The 22,900-nt window shown below is 44.0% G+C and overlaps 1 protein-coding gene across 1 annotated transcript in view; it reads left to right on the top strand.

Annotated features, from left to right (window-relative positions):
• Positions 1–22,900, top strand: part of LOC126475234 (acetylcholinesterase-like) — a 140,036-nt gene that overhangs the window by 39,647 nt on the left and 77,489 nt on the right. The window contains 1 exon segment of the mRNA XM_050102912.1: positions 20,007–20,283. Coding sequence (XP_049958869.1) covers positions 20,007–20,283 — 277 coding nt within the window.

The raw sequence follows: 22,900 nt of genomic DNA, 5'->3' as shown, positions 1-22,900 counted from the left end.
CTGTTGAGTCCACAAGTAGGTCGGTGTGAACATCATATCAGGAAGTCAGCTGATTTTTTACGTCGTTTGGAGGGACTGAGGTTGAATGACTCTGATATTTTAGTGAGTTTCGATGTGGTCTCTCTCTTCACTCGTGTTCCTCTGTCTGATTCGTTGCGGTTAATTGAGGCCAGGTTTGGTGCTGAATTAACTAATCTCGTTCGGCATGTATTGACATCCACTTACTTTTTATTTAATGACCAGTATTACGAGCAGACAGATGGAGTTGCGATGGGTAGTCCGTAGTCTCCTGTGATCGCAAATTTGTTTATGGAAGACTTCGAGGAACGTGCGTTGGAGTCGGCGCCTTTGAAACCCGCCTGTATCTTTAGATACGTTGACGATACCTTCGTTGTTTGGCCTCATGGTAGGGAGAATTTGAATGTCTTTCTAGAACATCTGAACTCCATCCATCCGAACATTCGTTTTACGATGGATGTAGAAGAGGATGGTTGCCTTCCGTTTCTTGACGTGTTGGTTAGGAGGAAGGATGATGGATCATTGGGGCATGCAGTCTACAGGAAACGTACTCACACCGACTTGTACTTACAGGCTAATACTTGTCACCATCCGGCTCAGCGTGAAGGGGTACTTCGTACCTTGGTACACAGGGCACATGTCGTTTCTGACGCTGAGACTTTGCCAGCTGAGCTGTCCCATCTTGAAGTTACATTTCGTCAAAATGGATATAGTGATAGACAGATTGAACGTGCGTTGCGCTATCGACCAACTGTACATCGGGTGATTGATGATAATTCTGAGTCAACACCTAAGTCTACTGCCTTTTTGCCTTACGTAGGAAACACGTCCAACAAGATCGGTCCTATTTTACGGAAATACGATATGAAATGTGTTTTCCGACCTCCATCTAAAATTAGAGCACTTTTGAGTTCCGTTAAGGATGATCTCGGACTGCGTATGGCGAGTGTATATCGTATGCCTTGTAGCTGCGGCGTGGCGCATACTGGTCAAACTGTCAGGACCGTGGAGGACCGATATACTGAGCATAAACGGCACACACGATTACAGCAGCCAAATAGATCTGCTATTTCCGAACAATGCTTGCATACTGGTCACCCCATGTTATATAATAACAGCGAGATATTGGCATGCACGTCCAGCTATTGGGACAGTGTTATTAGAGAGGCAGTTGAGATTAAATTAGCGAGAAACTTCGTTAAGAGGGATGGAGTTTCTGTTTAAGCCTAGAATGCACATACAGGGCCTCCGTGGCCCTTGTATGTCTTCATTTTTTTAAAAATTTTGTAATTTTTTGTTTGATTTCAAACTGCTTTCTAGTACTCTTCCACTAACAGTGTGACATTCCTCCTATCAAGTCTGAACGAGATACCTTTTTAAGTTTTTTGTATAATTCAATACGTTTATCCATACACCGTGAATGCACAAACAGGGCTTCAGAAGCCCTCACACATTTATAAATGTTCTTTAGCCTATAATGTCTTCAACATTTGTTTGGGAGCAGTTATTAATTCAACAATAACTGTAGTGATATTTCCAGCAACAGGAGTGCCAACAGCAGCAGTAGCTGTAGTAGTAATAGTATAACTAAAAAATAATACACACTACTTTCACATATTGGCGATGATGTGTATTATCGAACCTTTTGCTATCAAATGTTTTATTATTGCATAGTATTGTTATCCTGTGCTGCTCTTGTCAGCCTCATTGTTACTGTAGTTTGTTTGTTGCTGCAAGTGCCATATTGTTACGAGTATGACTCGTTTAGTGCTGCACGAGCTGCTGTTGGAGAGACACGCCGTTTGCTATGGCTTCGACACGTAAAGCAAGAGAGTCAGTACGTGCAAATGCAGCTAATTTTGAAAGTGTTGTGGCTCAGTGGTTTGAAGAAGATGATTCTTGCGACGAAGGAAATATTTTTGAAGATGAAGTAGTGAAGAATCAGCCAATGAACCTGCAGATGTGAATATTGAGGCAGATGGTAGTCCTTCCGATAATATTACTTCATCAGAGTCTGAAAATGAAGAACCACCAGAAAAAGGTATAGAAAACCACACATACATTTGTCGGAATGGAACGATTTGGAAATTAGGTCCTCCTGCAACTTTTCGTACCCTGTTCATAATATCGTAAAAGAAGGCACCTGATCCAGCCCGTGGTTTGAAAACCTGTAAAGCTAAGGATGCCTGGGACTATTTCATCTCCAAGGAAATACTAAAGGAAATCGTCAACTGCACAAATATTGAAGGCAGAAGAGTGGCTGCTTTACGTGGTAAAACGTGGAAAAACGTTTCGCTTGCTGAAATGGAGGGTTTTCTTGGTCTTTTACTGCTTTCTGGTGTTGAGAAGAGTTGGGATGTCCCTATTAGAGAATTATTCTTGGATGATAAAGCAAATCCTACATATAAGGCCACCATGTCAGTAAATAGATTCGAGGATATAAGGAGAATGATTAGATTTGATGACAGGCGTACCCGTGAAGCTCGATCTGCAGATGACAAACTTGCAGCTGTTCGCTATGTATGGGAACTATTTCTTGACAAGTGTAGAAATAGAATGATTCCCAATGATTCGCTCACAGTTGACGAACAGCTAGTCCCATTCCGTGGAAGATGAAGCTTCACCCAGTATATGCCCTCTAAACCAGCCAAGTATGGCATAAATATATTTTGGTTATGTGATGGTACATCTGCATATGCTTTAGACGGAATTGTTTACACGGGAAGGAAGCCCCATGAACCTATTCAGAAAAATATTGGATTGAATATGGTGAAAGATCTTGCTAAAAGCATTGAAGGATCATCAAAAAATATTACTGTTGACAACTTCTTTACTAGTGTGCAGCTGGCTGAAGAGATGCTTCAGAAGCAAATGACAGTGGTGGGAACAATCAAACAAAATAAACCAGAAATTCCTAAGGAGATGAAACCATCTGCCCAAGAGCGATTCATTCCTCTTTGTTTGTATTTAGAGGTGACATTACAATGGTGAGTTATGTTCCTAAAAAGAAAAAGTCTGTAGTTCTCATTAGCACAATGCATCACGTTAGAAACATTGATGAAACTCATGCAAAAAAGAAACCAGATATAATAAAGTTCTATAATTCTACGAAGGGTGGAGTGGATCAAATGGACCAGAAAATTCGTTATTGCACTTGCAAGAGACAAACAGAAGATGGCCATTTGCATTATGGATGAATATGATGGACGTCGCAACAATGAACAGTGAAATTTTATTTTCCGCCCAACATCTGATATACCATAGTGGAAGAAGTGATGAAAGGCATTTGTTCATAAGAAATTTAGCAGAGGAAATGGTAAGACCACTAATGGAACTTAGTATTCAGATCCCTAATCTCCCAAAGAAAATCGTTGATGCCATGCAAAGATGTGATGTTCAAAAAGATGTCATATTGCCGAACCAACTACCTGTTTCAGGAAAAAGAAGAAGATGCAATTATTGTCCATATAATAAACACAGGCAAAGTGCTATGACATGCATTAAGTGTAAAAGTAACATTTGTAAGCAACATAGTGGGAACATAGTGGCGTTCTATGTGCTTCTTGTTTGTCACATGTTGAAAACTAAGAAAAATGCAATTTTATGTGAACAATGAATAATAACTTTTTGTCAAAATATAGCCTATATACATAATATTGTGAATAATGAGTATGTTTTAATTGAAGAAATTGGTTGTAATGAATGTTATAAAATGTAAATTGCAACTTGTAATTGAATTAATAAAATTAACTGTATAAGTTGCATGTAAATGGACGTAACTAATAAAAATTCACTCTTAGAGTTTTTAAAAAATTAATAAAATGTTAATCAGGCCCACCAGATCCTGTTACTGTACCTCAGGAATCTTGCAATATGACAATAAATTTGACAGAAATAAATTTAACTCCAAAGAATGATTATATGAAAAGAGGAAAATTTTAAATTTCGGTAGGGCCTTGGAAGACCAGCATATGCATTCATATGTGTTTTCGGCACCATGCATCCTAGGGTTAAACTCTGTTTGGAATCCGGCTCTCTCCCTTGTCAAAAAACAGAGGGACAGAGTCAATACTACCTCACCTGCGAACTCATAGTCTCACTATCGATAGCTCTGACTTTGGTCATCTTTGGTGGCACTAGTGTTCAGTGTGTGTGTGTTATCTTTCCTGCTTCAGTCCGAGAACCGAGGTATTAAATTTGCATGTACACCGCCTGTCCGTTGCAGTTTGCCTTGAAAATGGCGGGGTGTCCTCCCGCAGAAATATCAGCGGTCGCTGAAAGTGTTACATGGCTGAATTCCCGGAAGTTATTTAAAAATCTTTTGGTTTTTCTCTACCCTAAAAATCCAACAATTTTAATCAAAATATCCACGGGTATGCTGCCGGTCTATAGTGTCCAACGGGCACAATATTTCGGCGATCATACATGTCGCCATCATCAGGTGAACTGACGGACTGAGCTCCTGTGAACGTGCCGGCACGGAGATCCGCACGCAATGGCTGCTCAGAGGGAACTGGGTTCGGTCGCGGTGGCGGCCGATTTAAATACCCTCCGCCCGCGGCGCGCTCCCTCCGCCGTCCGCGCCCTGCGCCACGGTCGCGCCGTGGAACAGATTGCGACGGCGTCTGAGATGACATCGGTGTGATGGCTCTGTCCGCCGTGGTCGTCACAACTATACGTTTGCTCGATTTACTCTTGATTAACCCGATCGCTGGTTCCCAAGCCTTGCTAAGGTTATAGCCACAGTCGCGGTTTATGAGGTCGTCATTGGTGCGAATTTCGATGGCCTCTCTAACAACGCTGTCCCAGTATCTCGACGTCTGTACCAGAATTCTCGTGCGGTCATACTCCATGGCGTGATTTTCCGACAAACAATGTTCAGCAACCGCCGACTTGCTCGGATACATCAGTCGAGTGTGCCTCTGGTGTTCACGGCATCGATCCTCGACGGTACGCATCGTCTGACCAATATACGACTTGCCACATTGACACGGAATCTGGTACACGCCGGCCTTCCTCAAACCGAGGTCATCTTTGGCTCTCCCCACCAGTGCACGAGTTTTATTCGGAGGACAAAACACAGTTCCGACCCGGTGTTTCTTCAGAATGCGGGCGATTTTCCCCGAGAGTGCGCCTGTGTATGGAATAAATGCAGTGCCTACCTCCTCCCTCGTGACTTCATCCATCTCAATAGGTTGTGCTGCAGTGGTTGGGCGGAGAGCACGTTGAATCTGCCAATCTGAGTACCCATTGTTTCGAAATACAGTTCTCGGATGTTCCAATTCCTGGGGTAGACTCTCTGCGTCAGAGATAGTGCGCGCCCTATGTACTAGAGTTTTAAGTACCCCATTCCTCTGTGAAGGGTGGTGGCAGCTGTCTGCGTGCAAATACAGATCAGTGTGCGTAGTCTTCCGATACACCCCATGACCTAGGGTGCCGTCAGCCCTTCTCTTGACCAAGACGTCAAGGAAAGGTAATTTACCCTCCGATTCAGTCTCCATAGTGAATTTGATGTTGGGGTGTATGGAGTTTAGATGTGTAAGGAAGTCAAGGAGTTTATCCATCCAGGTGTCACCTGGGTGTCAGCTGATTCCGCCCATAAGAAGGCTACGGGACGTCAAACAGCTAAGTTCTCACGTCTCCTTGACAAATCATCTCTGCAGGTTCCGTGCAAGACTGTCATCAATTTGAGTGGCATGGTGTTGAGTGATGATGCGGTCTCGGTTTTGCAGAAAGGTCTCAACTTCGCTCCCACCCCCAAGTTCACTCCGGTCGCAGAAATTGTTAGTGCTGTTGAACAGGTTGCAGCTCGACTTCCGCCAGAATCAGCCGAGGAAATACGTCGTGAAACTTGTCGTGCGTTGACGAAATCCAAGCCGATGAAGTCAAATATCAGCAGTAAAGAGAGGGCGGCCATTCGTGATCTGAGGGAGTGCTCTGAAATTGTTGTCTTACCGGCTGACAAAGGCAATGCTACAGTTGTTGTCTCCCATAAGGACTACACTGATAAGATGCAGAGCCTGCTAAATGACGATTCCTACCGGAAGATCAGCGTTGACCCTACAAAGAAGGTGGAGAACAAGACGAGGGCGCTTCTCAAGGACGCAGATTTACCGGAGGGTGACGCTAAGAAATTGTTACCCCAAGGTCCGGTACCGCCTAGACTATATGGACTCCCGAAGGTTCACAAAGAGGGGGTACCATTACGCCCCATTGTCAGCAACATCAGGGCACCTACATATTTGTTGGCCAAATACCTGACGTGAATATTAAGTCCTTATGTGGGTAAATGCCCTCATCACATCCGTAATTCCGTGGATTTTGTTAAACGCCTTGATAGCTTCACGTTGGATGAGTCAGATATCATGGTGAGTTTTGACGTCGTTTCCTTGTTTACGAGGGTACCCCTGCGAGAGTCACTAGAATTGATTAGTCAGAAGTTTGACGAGAAGACCACTGAACTTTTTAGGCATGTCTTGACTTCCACGTATTTTCTTCTTAATGGAGAATACTACGAACAAACGGAGGGAGTCGCCATGGGTAGCCCACTCTCACCGGTGGTGCCGAATTTGTACATGGAGAACTTCGAGGAGGAAGCCCTGTCGTCATCCGTATGGAAACCTACTTGCTTTTTCCGTTACGTGGACGACACGTTCGTCATCTGGCCACATGGTATGGATAAACTCCTTGACTTCCTTACACATCTAAACTCCATACACCCCAACATCAAATTCACTATGGAGACTGAATCGGGGGGTAAATTACCTTTCCTTGACGTTGAAACGTCCCCTTTGAACATTTATACATGACTGTGCTTAAACTGACACACAATATTTTGTTAGCGCAACGCAATCTGACTTTCAAAATTCCCTACAAAAGAATGGCCCTGACTAACATTAAACTATACCTTTCACAAATCACTTACCTCACAAAAATCTTCGCTGCTCAAGCTACTGCAATACAGCGAGCGCCACTACTGCCAGCTAAATAAAAGATTCAAACTATGGAAGGCACTAACTACTGATAGGGATAGTTAGCAAATGTAAGATATTAATAGAGAACAAACAATGTATATATCATCATATATAAATATAGCAGTTCATGACAAATTACAAATCTCCGCCATCTCTCTCCCCACATCCACCACTGCTGGCGGCTCACCTCCAACTGCGCAACGCTACGCGCTGTTCACATCCAGCTGCCGCTGCCCAACACTACAATGGCAGACAACAATGCAAACTAGCCACAGACTGCACACAGCACAGCCAGTGATTTTCATATTGAGCGCTACGTAACGTTGCCAATAAGAAAACATAAACAGCCTACTTACAACGTCTTGGTCAAGAGAAGGGCTGACGGCACCCTAGGTCATGGGGTGTATCGGAAGACTACGCACACTGATCTGTATTTGCACGCAGACAGCTGCCACCACCCTTCACAGAGGAATGGGGTACTTAAAACTCTAGTACATAGGGCGCGCACTATCTCTGACGCAGAGAGTCTACCCCAGGAATTGGAACATCTGAGAACTGTATTTCGAAAAAATGGGTACTCAGATTGGCAGATTCAACGTGCTCTCCGCCCAACCACTGCAGCACAACCTATTGAGATGGATGAAGTCACGAGGGAGGAGGTAGGCACTGCATTTATTCCATACACAGGCGCACTCTCGGGGAAAATCGCCCGCATTCTGAAGAAACACCGGGTCGGAACTGTGTTTTGTCCTCCGAATAAAACTCGTGCACTGGTGGGGAGCGCCAAAGATGACCTCGGTTTGAGGAAGGTCGGCGTGTACCAGATTCCGTGTCAATGTGGCAAGTCGTATATTGGTCAGACGATGCGTACCGTCGAGGATCGATGCCGTGAACACCAGAGGCACACTCGACTGATGTATCCGAGCAAGTCGGCGGTTGCTGAACATTGTTTGTCGGAAAATCACGCCATGGAGTATGACCGCACGAGGATTCTGGTACAGACGTCGAGATACTGGGACAGCGTTGTTAGAGAGGCCATCGAAATTCGCACCAATGACGACCTCATAAACCGTGACTGTGGCTATAACCTTAGCAAGGCTTGGGAACCAGCGATCGGGTTAATCAAGAGTAAATCGAGCAAACGTATAGTTGTGGCGACCACGGCGGACAGGGCCATCACACCGACGTCATCTCAGACGCCGTCGCAATCTGTTCCACGGCGCGATCGTGGCGCAGGGCGCGGACGGCGGAGGGAGCGCGCCGCGGGCGGAGGGTATTTAAATCGCCCGCCGCCGCGACCGAACCCAGTTCCCTCTGAGCAGCCATAGCGTACGGATCTCCGTGCCGGCACGTTCACAGGAGCTCAGTCCGTCAGTTCACCTGATGATGGCGACATGTATGATCGCCGAAATATTGTGCCCGTTGGACACTATAGACCGACAGCATACCCGTGGATATTTTGATTATCAAATACGCCGGGAGAAACTCAAGAATCACATCCAACAATTTTGTTTATTTACTGTTCTATTAGGTGGAAATAAGCTTGTCTAATAACCATGTGCTGAACATTATTTCAAAAATGATTCAAATGGCTCTAAGCACTATGGGACTTAATATCTGAGGTCATCAGTCCCCTAGACTTAGAACTACTTAAACCTAACTAACTTAAGGACATAACACACATCCACGCCCAAGGCAGGATTCGAACCTGCGACCGTAGCAGCATCGCGGTTGCGGACTGAAGCGCCTAGAACCGCTTGGCCACAGCGTCCGGCGAACATTATTTCATCTTTTCCTTCTGTCCATAATGAATACCCCAGTCTTCCCTATTCGTTCTGCTCAGTCAGCTGCTGTAACACAGTCATTTTGTAAGGGAAGAGCGCGAGGTTACTCTGTAAAATTCTATGTACAGAACGAGATGATATCCCCACTTCCCTTGCTTCCCGCCGGGACGATCTGAGTGGACTTCGTTGAATGACGACCCGTAGCGCTGCGGTATTTTCCGGAGAACGAACAATAGGTGCCCGAGGTCGTTTCCCATCCAACAAACTACATTCTTCCTAAAATTTTCTCGTTAATCGGAGAACTGTGCTGCTTGATGGAACCCAACGCGTGTGGAATAGTGCCATTTGTCTTCTTTGCATTGCTATGCCACTTTTCTATTTAACATAAAGGAGCACTGTCTTGACATGCTATTGAACAGATAAACGTCCATTCTCGGTCATGGCAAAGCGCCTAACTGCAAATCAAGGCACTGGCGATACTGCAGCAATACGATATCTACCGACATTTCCATGAAACAAAAGAAGTTGCAGCGAAATCTGAATGAAGTATTTCTTGATGTATAATGTTTATTCTGTGTTAAACTTTGTCAACTATTCGTGCGCTACCTTGTAGAATGAAGTGTATCACACATCTTGCATCAATAAGCTGGAATGCTCTACATGCTCTAAATTTTTACCTGACCAAAATGATAGGAGTTTCAGCATACAGTGTCGAAAATACGTATGCACTCAATAGCAAAAATCTAAATAAATCAACATTTGCTGCGCAGATGGCCCGAAATTGACACACAGAGAATAGCATTGACAAAGAATTTGAGTACTACATTTTATTGTGATAGGAATACAGTGTTCTTCTTTCATTCTGGAAACATCTCTCAGGCTGTGGCTAAGTAATGTTTCTGCAATATCCCTTCCTTCAGGAGTGCTAGTACCCTAAGTTTCACAGGGGAAGTTTTTTGACGTTTGGAAGATAGGAGATGAGCTACTGCGGAAGTAAAACTGTGGATAGCTCTGTTTGTAGAATACTTGTCCACGAAAAGCAAAGGTCACACGTTCGACTTACGGTCTGGCAATAGCTTGCATCTTCCAGAAAGTGTAATATCTTTACTGGATTGTATACTCCGTTTAAGATTTTCTGTTGCATATAATTCCTACGTGGTATATCGGGTGGTTATAATTAAACTTTCCCTGTTTAACACATTATAACACGGAAACTAATTACCACACGAGGGCTAAAGTTGGCAGCATAAATGTCAAGGACATGGGAAGAGAAATAACGCGGAATCAGTTCAATTGAAACACTTTGAAAGTGCTGTTATGGTACATCACACCATTACGTCTACAAAAGGGGCACAATATGGCGCCCATTAGTGCCCAGAAGAGTCTGAAAACGCAGAATTCCATTCTGCAAATCACAGGGAGTGAGATCAGGTGGTCGTGCCGGGCAAGCATTTGGAAACGGTCGGCTGATAATTCGATCGTTTCCAGATTTGTTTCGGAGAAGCAGGTAAACTTAACAAGCTATGTGCTATGGGGCCCCATATTGCCCGAAATCTGTTGAGTTTAATGCGTCTCTCTCCTGTAGGGCGGGTATGACATGCTGGCGAAACATATCGCAGTAACGCTGGCCAATCACACTGCATGTCCTTGGTCCTTGAGCGCCAATCTGTTCAAAAAAGAATGGGCCAATGATGAACTTAGCCGTGAAGCCACACCATACGGTGATACGTTCGCCATACAGAGCAACTTTAGATGCACAGTGGCTGGAGCTGAAGATCCTCACACTCGGCAATTCTGTGTGTTCACCTCACCCGTCAGAGAAAAATGAGCTTCGTCTGCCCATAGGATGGTCCAGGCCAGCTCTCGTCAACTTCAATCCTTGCGAGGAAGTGGACAGCGAAGTCAACACGTTGTTGTGAGTTCTGTGGTGCAAGCTGCTGTACGATATGGATATTGTATGGATATCTTTTGAGAATGGTTCTAAGCATCTTCCGTATAGTCGACCACGGGATGTTCAACCGTCGTGACACAGCGCTAGCACTGCCTGACGATCGGGAATTGTGCGCAGCGTCGTCTGCCATAGCAACAGCGATTTCATCAACCACACGTGATGCAACCGGTTGTCGACCTCTTCCCGGAGTGACGCCCAGTTCTCAAGTTAATTCAAACTTCTTCCTCAAGCTCCTTTCAGCCGGCGATATTCTTGAAGTGCAGCTGCAGGATTACTGTTGCTTTGATAATGGAATTTCACCAATAGCGCCCTGCTCCTTTTGTCCAAGCTTATGTTGACACATCAACAAGCGCACTGCTACTGGTCAGGTGTGTGAGACTATGAAACACGGTGACTGATCACGGGAGCTGGTGGCCATAGTTGGAACTGAATGGTGGTGGTGAGTCACATGGAAATCGTACACCTCATACTCCAGACATTACTGCTACAAAGTTTGGTACTAGCACGGCAATTAATTTACCTGTTAAAACGTGTTGAATAGGGAAAGTTTAATTATAACCTCCCGGTATGTCCCAGATAACATTTTTTCATCTTTCTGGTCGATTCCAGTTCTCCTTCTCTTCCCCTACTTTGTTCATTACTTCTTCATTCTTAAGGCTCTCAGTAGGCCTTCAAACCACATCTCAAAACTTTCAAAATAGCTTTCTTCTTTTTTATAATTATCCATGATTCACTACAGTATGACATCCACTTAAGACATAATATTTAGCATATCTTTACTCAGCTCCATTGGATTTCTTCTACTTGTTAGTAACTTCATCATCTTTTCAAACTCTCTCTTTTCCATAGATACCTTACCGATTATTTTTTCTGTGTGGCTTCTGTTCCACATCATTAAACATCCCAGATACGGAAATGATTTTACTTGTTCTACTTTTGTGTCTAAGAATACGTTGCATGGGGGCTTAATTATAAAATGAAAATAATTTTAGTAGCTGTGTGTCCGGTTACGAAGTCTCGTAACCGGTTGGCCCTGACTGGTATTAGTACGCAATCTGTCTGCATAAAATAGCAATAAAGAATGGAGAGAAATTTCCGTTAACACAATTGATTAATTAAGTCCCCTGCAACTATAAAAGCTACGAAACAACAAAGCACAAGTGTAACTGTTCTGTGTGTGATAGTGTGATTCAACGTACATGTATCTGGCACGGTTTTTCCTCAATACGACAAGATATTTGTAACACCATTTACAATGGACTAATTAAAAAAGCCAGAAATACTATAATTGCACACAGAAACAAGAATTACAGGTTTAATACATGAACACGAGCCAGATGCTTTGTTGACTGAACCTGTGACCAAGAGGCATTATTATTAAGGAGATTTGAAATAAAAAAATATTTTGTTACCTCCATATACACTCCTGGAAATGGAAAAAAGAACACATTGACACCGGTGTGTCAGACCCACCATACTTGCTCCGGACACTGCGAGAGGGCTGTACAAGCAATGATCGCACGCACGGCACAGCGGACACACCAGGAACCGCCGTGTTGGCCGTCGAATGGCGCTAGCTGCGCAGCATTTGTGCACCGCCGCCGTCAGTGTCAGCCAGTTTGCCGTAGCATACGGAGCTCCATCGCAGTCTTTAACACTGGTAGCATGCCGCGACAGCGTGGACGTGAACCGTATGTGCAGTTGACGGACTTTGAGCGAGGGCGTATAGTGGGCATGCGGGAGGCCGGGTGGACGTACCGCCGAATTGCTCAACACGTGGGGCGTGAGGTCTCCACAATACATCGATGTTGTCGCCAGTGGTCGGCGGAAGGTGCACGTGCCCGTCGACCTGGGACCGGACCGCAGCGAGGCACGGATGCACGCCAAGACCGTAGGATCCTACGCAGTACCGTAGGGGACCGCACCGCCACTTCCCAGCAAATTAGGGACACTGTTGCTCCTGGGGTATCGGCGAGGACCATTCGCAACCGTCTCCATGAAGCTGGGCTACGGTCCCGCACACCGTTAGGCCGTCTTCCGCTCACGCTCCAACATCGTGCAGCCCGCCTCCAGTGGTGTCGCGACAGGCGTGAATGGAGGGACGAATGGAGACGTGTCGTCTTCAGCGATGAGAGTCGCTTCTGCCTTGGTGCCAATGATGGTCGTATGCGTGTTTGGCGCCGTGCAGGTGAGCGCCACAATCAGGACTGCATACGACCGAGGCACACAGGGCCAACACCCGGCATCATGGTGTGGGGAGCGATCTCCTACACTGGCCGTACACCACTGGTGATCGTCGAGGGGACACTGAATAGTGCACGGTACATCCAAACCGTCATCGAACCCATCGTTCTACCATTCCTAGACCGGCAAGGGAACTTTCTGTTCCAACAGGATAATGCACGTCCGCATGTATCCCGTGCCACCCAACGTGCTCTAGAAGGTGTAAGTCAACTACCCTGGCCAGCAAGATCTCCGGATCTGTCCCCCATTGAGCATGTTTGGGACTGGATGAAGCGTCGTCTCACGCGGTCTGCACGTCCAGCACGAACGCTGGTCCAACTGAGGCGCCAGGTGGAAATGGCATGGCAAGCCGTTCCACAGGACTACATCCAGCATCTCTACGATCGTCTCCATGGGAGAATAGCAGCCTGCATTGCTGCGAAAGGTGGATATACACTGTACTAGTGCCGACATTGTGCATGCTCTGTTGCCTGTGTCTATGTGCCTGTGGTTCTGTCAGTGTGATCATGTGATGTATCTGACCCCAGGAACGTGTCAATAAAGTTTCCCCTTCCTGAGACAATGAATTCACGGTGTTCTTATTTCAATTTCCAGGAGTGTATACTGACGAAAGATATACTGTGATCATTGCAACATCTTCCATACATACATCACACCAACCGAACAGCATCTACTCTCTCGCCCAGCAGTACAATAACGGCACACGACATGCTCTCAACTAGTACTGCTCTCGACATCCTCTCAACAAGCACTGCCCACGGCAACCTCTGAACTACAACTGCCCACGGCAACCTCTGAACTACGACTGCCCCAATGGAGGCGGCGGAATAATACTCTTTGGCGCAATCTATGGCGCTGTGACTCAGTGTAGCCACCTTTCAATGTTAACTAGATCTTCCTACTTGCTTATTTTTATCAATTATGTCTTTTCTGTAGTTTTCTTTTCATGCTGTACTACTTGTCACTTTTTGCAAATTCTTTGGCATCTGGTCTAACTACCTTCTGATCCCTCCGGCACTACACGATCATCCGCGTATTATACAGTCTTTACCCCTTTTCCTTCAATAAAAAAGCTTATTGTGTCCTCTACGGCCTTGGCTGTCAGTTCTTCTCCATATTTGTTGAACAGCTTCGATGATAATGAGAGTTCTTGACTAGCATTCTGTAATGTGGCCATTTTCCTCTAAACATACTTCAAAGGATGATATGCAAATTCCCTTGATCAAGTAGTCGTTCAGTTACACTGCTCTCTAATTGCAGACCTATATTAACATTAACGGACTCAGAATACAGGAAAATTAAAACAACCTTCGGTGACATTAAAAGCAAGGGTGATAACATTAAATGTGCAACGGGAATTTCACTGTTAAATGCAGAGGAGAGAGAGGATAGGTGGAAAGAATACATTGGAAGCCTCTAAGAGGAGGAATATTTGTCTGATGTGATAGAAGAAGAAACCAGAGTCGATTTAGAAGAGATAGGGGATCCAGTGTAAGAATTAGAATTTAAAAGATCTTTGGAAGACTTAGATCAAATAAGGAAGAAGGGATAGATAAAATTCCATCAGAATTTCTAAAATCATTGGGGGAAGAGGCAAAAAAACGACTCTTCACGTTGGCGTGTAGGATGTATGAGTTTGGCGACATACTATCTGACTTTCGGAAAAATATCATCCACACAATGTCGAAGACGGTAAGAGCTGACAAGAGCGAGAATTATCGCACAATCAGCTTACCAGCTCATACATCCAAGTTGCTTACAAGAATAGTACACAGACGAATGGAAAAGAAAATTGACGATGCGCTAGATGACGGTCATTTTGGCTTCAGGGAAGGTAAAGGCACGAAAGAGGCAATTCTGACATTGTGGTTAATAATGGAAGCAAGACTAAAGAAACATCAAGACACGTTCATACGATTTGTCGACCTGGAAAAAGCGTTCGACAATGCAAAATGGTGCAAGATGTTCGAAATTCTGAAAAAAAGTAGGGGTAAGCTATAGGGAGAGACAGGTCATATACAATATGTACAACAGCCAAGAGGGAATAATAAGAGAGGACGACCGAGAACGAAGTGTTCGTATTAAAAAGAGTGTAAGACAGGGATGTAGCCTTTCGCCTCTACTCTTCAATCTGTACATCGAGGAAGCAATGATGGAAATAAAAGGAAGGTTCAGGAATTGAATTAAAATTCAAGGCGAAAGGATATCAAAGATACGATTCGCTGATGACGTTGCTATCTTGAGTGAAAGTGAAGAAGAATTACACAATTTGCTGAACTGAACGAACAGTCTAATGAGTACAGAGTATGGATTAAGAGTAAATCGAAGAAAGACGAAGGTAATGAGAAGTAGTAGAAATGAGAACAGTGAGAAACTTAGCATCAGGATTGATGGCCACGGAGTAGATGAAGTTAAGGAATTCTGCTACCTAGGCAGTAAAATAACCAATGACAGTCGGAGCAAGGAGGACATCAAAAGCAAACTAGCAACGGCAAAAAGGACATTCTTCACCAAGAGAAGTCTGCTACTATCAAATATAGGCTTTAATTGGGGGAAGAAATTTCTGAGAACGTTATGTCTGCAGTTCAGCATTGTATGGTAGCAAAACATGGACTGTGAGAAAGCCGGAACAGAAGAGAATCGAAGCATTTGAGATGTGGTGCTGCGGACGAATGTAGAAAATTAGGTGGACTAATAAGGTAAGGAATGAGAATGTTCTGCGCAGAATCGGAGAGGAAAGGAACCTGTGGAAAACACTGATAAGGAGAAGGGACAGGATTATAGGACATCTGTTAAGACGTGAGTGAATGATTCCCACGGTATTAGAGGGAGCTGTAGAGGGCAAAAATTGTAGAGAAAGACAGAAATTAAAATACATCCAGCAAATAATTGAGGACGTAGGTTGCAGGTGCTATTCTGAGATGAAAAGGATAGTGCAGGAGGGTAATTCGTGGCGGGCCGCATCAAACCAATCAGAAGACTGATGACAAAAAAAATTAACATTGTCAGTCGCTATTTTTCACTTCTCTGTTTGCTTTTCTATTTTTCGTATGTATTTGGTGGAGGCTTCGAGGACCTGAAAGCTTAAGTGTTGGATGCACGAGATAAGGGTCCTTTTTAGAGGAATTTTCCGCTATAAAACTATTAAGATACGGGCAGGCGTCTATCCGCAGGTAGTGAGCCTGGCCTTCTTGTTCCCCCAGCCCACTCTCCAGGTGGTTAGCAGAACACGCATTCTTCTGTCAAAAACATAAAACTCTCTAGAAGCCTTTTATCCAGGTGAGAGACCTCTAGGTTTGTGAATGTCCGTTACGCTGTCCCAAAGTAACACTCAGTTTCAACTTTTAGAATAAAACGTTCTGATTGGATCATTTTGTCGTTTTCGGGAGAGCCCTCTCTATTACGCTGATCCAAAGTGCGGTTTTTCGTTCATCAATTTGAGAAACATGTCAAGAATCGGGAGAAGTCTCCTCGCTTCAGCTGACCACCTCTGACCGATCGATTGTAGTATAATGATACAGGAAATAGCAGGAAACTATTTAACGCTGTTACGTATTTTTCTTTCGTTGGAACTCACCATGCTCCTGGGAGGCAATTTCCCTTTCTGGTAGCATGACAACCGATTTACAAAAAGCATTTGGAAACAACACTTCTATTCAAGCTATTGTAAGCACTTTGCTTTAGACTTTGTATAGTACAATCCACTTCAGGCTTTTTTAATGAGCTCAGTTTAAGTCAGAAGAGATGACTGGTAGGACAAGCCTGGAAGGACGTCTGTACTTAAGCAGTAATAGTACAAAGAGAGGGCGGAAGTCATATTCTCCAGCCACCATTGGCGCCAGCTACCATATTCACTTTCTACGTGTTTTCATTCACTCCCTTAAGGAGCCTGGTTTCTAAAGTTATTTATCCAGCTTGCTGCTCTCAATTTTGACAATTCTAAAGTGCTTGCTCGTATCTTTTGGTGTACTTTCTATATGTAATTAACAATTAACGTAATCACTGGCCGTGCCCCCAAATTTTTAATGTAACTGTTTTATCCACCTGTGCCAAGGTTATACTTTACTGCTACACTCCATTATTCATTTGTCAGTGTTTCTTTATAAATATCGGGAGGTATTTGTCATGTCTAAAGGTAATAAGTCTAATTGTTATTGTGACCGTTTGTTTTCATTCAGAGCTAGAATTTCCTCCTGCCGTTAGTATGTCTGTGTGAGGGATGTGGCACCGATGTGTTTCATGCTAAGGTGCCATACCCCTATTAATATTTTTTTCAAATATGACATTTTCCTTTGTGTGGCAGTATCTTCTTTTTAAATTAATCTGCGTGATCATTTGGGGTGGGTCCTGACTTTGTTGGACATCAGACTCTCCACAACCGCTTCCGTTGCCCATCTCTTCCATCGCCTCATTCCTTGTTCTGTCACTTTCTACTTCGTGTACACCTCCTTTATTGAACTTCTATCATCCCAGTATATACCAACATCTTTTAAGATGTTCATCAGTGTACTCCAGCTGTTTCTATCGAACTCCATCCCTGGTAGACCAAATAAAGATGCACCTCCTTGCTCGTTTTTGTTATTTCCTCAGTCATCCTCACACAACCTACAGCAACTCTTGTTTCTTTACCCCTTCTGAACCCATACTAGTCTTCCCCAGCATTTTCCCCACACTAGTTTTAGGTAAATAAGCTCTTTATGAATAAATAGGTGCTAAGACGAGCAGCACCACCGGAAATGGGTAAATCCCAAAGCTGCGAATTCGGACAATTGTTGCTACCATGGCCTTTGTACAGTTGATGCACAAAAAATGGTGGAGCATCAGACAAGCTGAAAAATGGCTCCTTACAGGTCTTATGAGAGTCTGTAATAATTTACAGTCATGTATTAAAGCAAATCTGAATATAACCGCAATCTGAGAAAAACGAAGCGCACCCAGTGATACAACAATATTTCAATATCTTTAAAACTACAGAGCTGTATATTTCCCAGTGAACCTTTGAATTAACAACTTGCTTCATGCGATTTCAACAAACGATATCTCAGATGACGTCATAAAAGTGGTCCCGTGTTAGTGGACACCACAACTGAAAAGAGAAACAAAAGAGGCTTCTGAGAAGCAGACATAAATAACTGTTTAAACCATATTTAACAACAATCTGTCGTCACTTGCACAAGAATACTGGCTTATTTATTCATGGAGAAATACTTATCTAAATTTATTGTGGATGTTATGAGTGTGATAAATGTTAGTAAAATTTTTTAAAGTATTGTTTTAACACATTACTTTAGTCCACAAAGTGGGCACATTGAGTCGCATGAAGTCTGTGGAACGTAAGAACGATGTACTTTTGGTGGGGATGGCGTTCATCCAATGGAAAAGTAGACAGTAGCAGAACCTTATGGGAACCAAGTGAAGACTGGGACTTTTCGTGAGAAGAGCTCAAGGGAGCGATTCATGACACTTTTATGTTTGTGCAGGATGAAGACAGATTTGCCTGTGGTAATGTGCATCATTCAGCTGTATAGGTGATAGATTATGGGCAGTGAACAGTCGCGAAGAGAGTTTAACTTTTGAGGACGCTTTTCGCTTGGATCTTGAAGAGGACACTCAGATGTTTGTTCTGGAAGAAGGCAGACCTGCTTGTGGTAACGTGTGACATTCGTTTCTGTTGGTGACAGACACTGGGCGGTGAACGGCGGTTACAATACTGTAACTTTTGAAGGGGCTTTATATTTCAAGAGGTCTGAATGTGCTACAGAACAGGACTAACTTTTTCTCCTTGTTTTGCGGAACTGAGGACAGACAGAGTATGAGTTAAAACCGTTTGTACCACGTTTGTCAACTTGTGAATCATGTTAACTCTCAACTGTTTTGAGCTGGCGAATATTTCGTGTATTGTCATTCGTATATCTTAAATTACAATCTACTTTAAGGATTTTGCTACAATTCTCGTGAAGCTCTCAATATAACTTTACTGCATTTGGTAAGGCTATTTTCTTTCTGTTAACTGAATATCGTAGGACCACTTCTAGTTCATTTGAGATGTTCTTTCTTGAACAAACAGTATTAAACATAATTCTCTTTCGTCTAGAAATTACATACGAAAGAACAGAACCCTTGTTTTAAATTTATTGTTTAACTTTTATGCTGCGCATAGTCCAAGTACAGTACGAGCAATCATAGGTAAAGAAACAACTAGTTTAGTTGCATAGGACGCTGTTTAGAAGAGCAACTACTCAACAGTAAGCATCAGGTACCGTCGCATATTCCGTTTCTAATGGCATCATTGTTGATGGGACAGTAATATTCTCTCGTCGTGGGCCAGCCTAATCAGGATTTACCATACAAAAGTACAAAAAAAATTCCATTTTAAAAACACTGATAAAAAACATTTCGTACTCATGTTATTAAGTTACGTTGTGTTATGTTACGTTATGTTAACCGGGGACCTAGAAACGACGGAGAGGCTCCGTCCCCGCGGCAGCCTCAGTGGTCCGCAACCCCACGATGACTATCGCAGTCCACTTCACCCCTCCGCCGCCCCACACCGAACCCAGTGTTATTGTGCGGTTCGGCCCCCGGTGGACCCCCCCAGGGAACGTCTCACACGAGACGAGTGTAACCCCTATGTTTGCGTGATAGAGTAATGGTGGTGTACACGTACGTGGAGAACTTGTTTGCACAGCAATCGCCGACATGGTGTAGCTCAGGCGGAATAAGGGGAACCAGCCCACATTTGACGAGGCAGATGGAAAACCGCCTAAAAACCATCCACAGACTGGCCGGTTCACCGGACCTTGACACAAATCCGCCGGGCGGGTTCGTGCCGGGGACCGGCACTCCTTCCCGCCCGGAAAGCACTGCGTTAGACCGCACGGCCAACCGGGCGGGCATGTTATTAAGTTAACTCAGTGACGGTATCCGATGGGTTTATTAATTTTCTGCCTTTCTTCGACAACTCGTAATATCATGTACAACCAAACGGAAATCAAAGCATCTTTGCACGGAATTGTTTCTTCGTGTTCTCCGCAGGCTCCACGGCCAGCAGCAGCCCGGAAGGGCGTGTTGAACGCTACGCAGTACGGCAGCGACTGCGTGCAGAGTACGGGCACTGGCTGCGAGGACTGCCTCTACCTGAACGTGTAAGTGCCGGGCACGCCGGCGGAGGCAGCGGCGCTACCGGTGCTCTTCTGGATCCACGGTGGCGGGTTCGGATCTGGCAGCGGGTCAGACCAGCAGTACGGACCAGACTTCATAGTCTCCAACGGCGTCATTCTCGTCACCATCAATTACCGCCTCGGGCCGCTCGGTATGTACATGAAACTAGGAGATAATTTCTCTACCCAGAAACGCTATTTTTAATATGTCGTTATTGAATACATTTATTTTTATCTTTTCGTGTAATGCATCGCCAGGCGCGGATCATTGTGAGACAGGTATTTGAGCCAGGCCCGAATCGAAAATATGCAGACGATTAACAAACATTACACTGGTATACCGACCAACTTGAGTGTGGCTTTTAGGCGGTTTTCCGCGCTCGTTTATGCAAATGTTGAGTTGCTCCCTAGTGTCTGCCTCAGAAAGCACTACACATTTACAGTAAAAATATGATACCATAAAGAACCAAGTTTACACCAGGTCAGCCACGACCCGCAAAATTTAACACTTGCCCAATGTGCTGCCTGCATGTGGTCCGAGGTTCGGTCTGTCTCGGCATTATTCGGTACGTCTCGGTATTGCTATATCATTCTCGGTATAGCGCGACATTCCATTTAGCAGTCCGATTCGACACTTTCTTCCAGCACTTTGTGTGGCTTGTTTTGGTCGGCAAGATTGTCTTCAGTTTATCAGAATAGTGACGTAAATGTTATTTATCCTTCACTATTTGTTCACGGTGAAACAGGTACTTATAAAGAAAATTGTGAATTAATCCGAAAAAATGACGTTTTGCCATTCGTGCACCCAGGTTCGTCGTTGAGTTGTGATGCAGCCTCAAGGGTAACCGCAGCCATGGTCTCCGAGCTGATAGTCCATGCTGCTGCAAACGTCGTCGAACTGTTCGTGCAGATGGTTGTTGTCTTGCAAACGTGCCCATCTGTTGACTCAGGGATCGAGACGTGGCTGCACCATCCGTTTCAGCCATGCGGATAAGATGCCTGTCATCTCGACTGCTAGTGATACGAGGCCGTTGGGATCCAGCATGGCGTTCCGTATTACCCTTCTGAACCCACCGATTCCATATTCTGCTAACAGTCATTGGATCTCGACCAACGCGAGCAGCAATGTTGCGATACGATAAACCGCAATCGCGATAGGCTACAATCCGACCTTTATCAAAGTCGGAAACGTAATGGTACGCATTTCTCCTTCTTACACGAAGCATCACAACAACGTTTCACCAGGCAAGGCCGGTCAACTGCTGTTTGTGTATGAGAAATCGGTTGGAAACTTTCTTCATGTCAGCACGTTGTAGGTTTCACCACCGGCGCCAACCTTGTGTGAATGCTCTGAAAAGCTAATCATTTGCATATCACAGCAACTTCTTCCTGTTGGTTAAATTTCGCGTCTGTAGGACGTCATCTTCGTGGTGTAGCAATTTTAACAGCGAGTAGTGTATTATTATGGAATTTCGACGAAGACTTTGTCTACATATTGTTACATCGATCTAGAATAAGGTAACCAGTATTGATGTATTTATGCTGTAGAACGAATTTGAATGAAACCAGCTTGATATGTAACTCCAAGTTTTTTTATTGTATTTTTTGTAATGATCATTTATTTGCGTAAATGTAATTTATATGATATGGCGTAACAATTGCAAGTCATTTTCACAATGTAGTAAGATTTTCAAATAAGATATTACAGTCATTCTCCCCAATCATGCGCCGCCTCTCATTTCCAAGTCGTTTTTATTTAAACAAATCATCAACGTGTCTCAGCCAAATATCTTGCATTTTGGCTTTTGCAACTGTGATTAGTTTGATATTGCTGAGAGCAGAACAACGCGCTACCCAAGGTGACACCAGTACGAGGTAAGGAATATAATTAACACAGTTCGTAAATTTTTTGCACAGGAACCACTTTTGTACTTATTCAGATTTAGAGGGCCGTAGTAAGATCGAGTAGATCTGAATGTACTTACCTCTAATTTGTCATTATCGCGCACAGGTTTTGATTATTTTGGGTTTACTGGTATTGCTTTCTTGCTAATAGACAGATTGTTTAAAATAGGCTCAGGTAAACATACAGATACGCAGTCAGCTCACCACTTGATAAAACTATTCTTTGTTAGACATAAACACCACACCCTACTTAAGACATAAACGTTACAATGGTATAAAGGAAATTCACAGTTTCAGTGGCTGTTTGTTCAAAAAGGTGGAATCTAACGATCTATCGTCGGAATCCTTTGAAAATGGATGGAATCTCATGGGAGAAGGATGAGAACTTCCAGTATCTATTACGTAGTCGCATAATCGAATGGTACATCAAATTTGCTCTGAAACGGCGTGCGGAAAGAATATAAAGATTTTAGCTGTCGCTGAAAGAGCTAACAGACGATTTGTGCGGGATTCATAGGTGTGCACATCAAGAAGCACTCTGTGTTAGTTATGCAGACATGGAACACTTGATGGAATTGTTGGTGTGAATAATGCGTTTTCTGAAGTCGCTTACATTATCGTCAGTTTCAATATTTTTCGATGGTATTGAGCGAAGAGTGTGGAGACCTTATATATTACTGCAGATTCCATTTGTTAAGTCAAAGGACGTGCCTGGAACGATCTTCTATTTAAGACCCGCTATTGTTGAATTTCTGAAGGAAAAAAGAAAGCAAGAGCAAAAATTAGAAGATCCGGAATGGACTGCAGACTTCATAGTGCAAGCAGAGTTGTCTGCAGACTACCCTTAGTACGACATTGCAAGGT

This window comes from Schistocerca serialis, chromosome 4 (genome assembly GCF_023864345.2).
Source record: "Schistocerca serialis cubense isolate TAMUIC-IGC-003099 chromosome 4, iqSchSeri2.2, whole genome shotgun sequence".
Classification (NCBI taxonomy): Eukaryota; Metazoa; Arthropoda; class Insecta; order Orthoptera; family Acrididae; genus Schistocerca; species Schistocerca serialis.
This window is presented reverse-complemented; position numbering and strand designations above follow the sequence as displayed.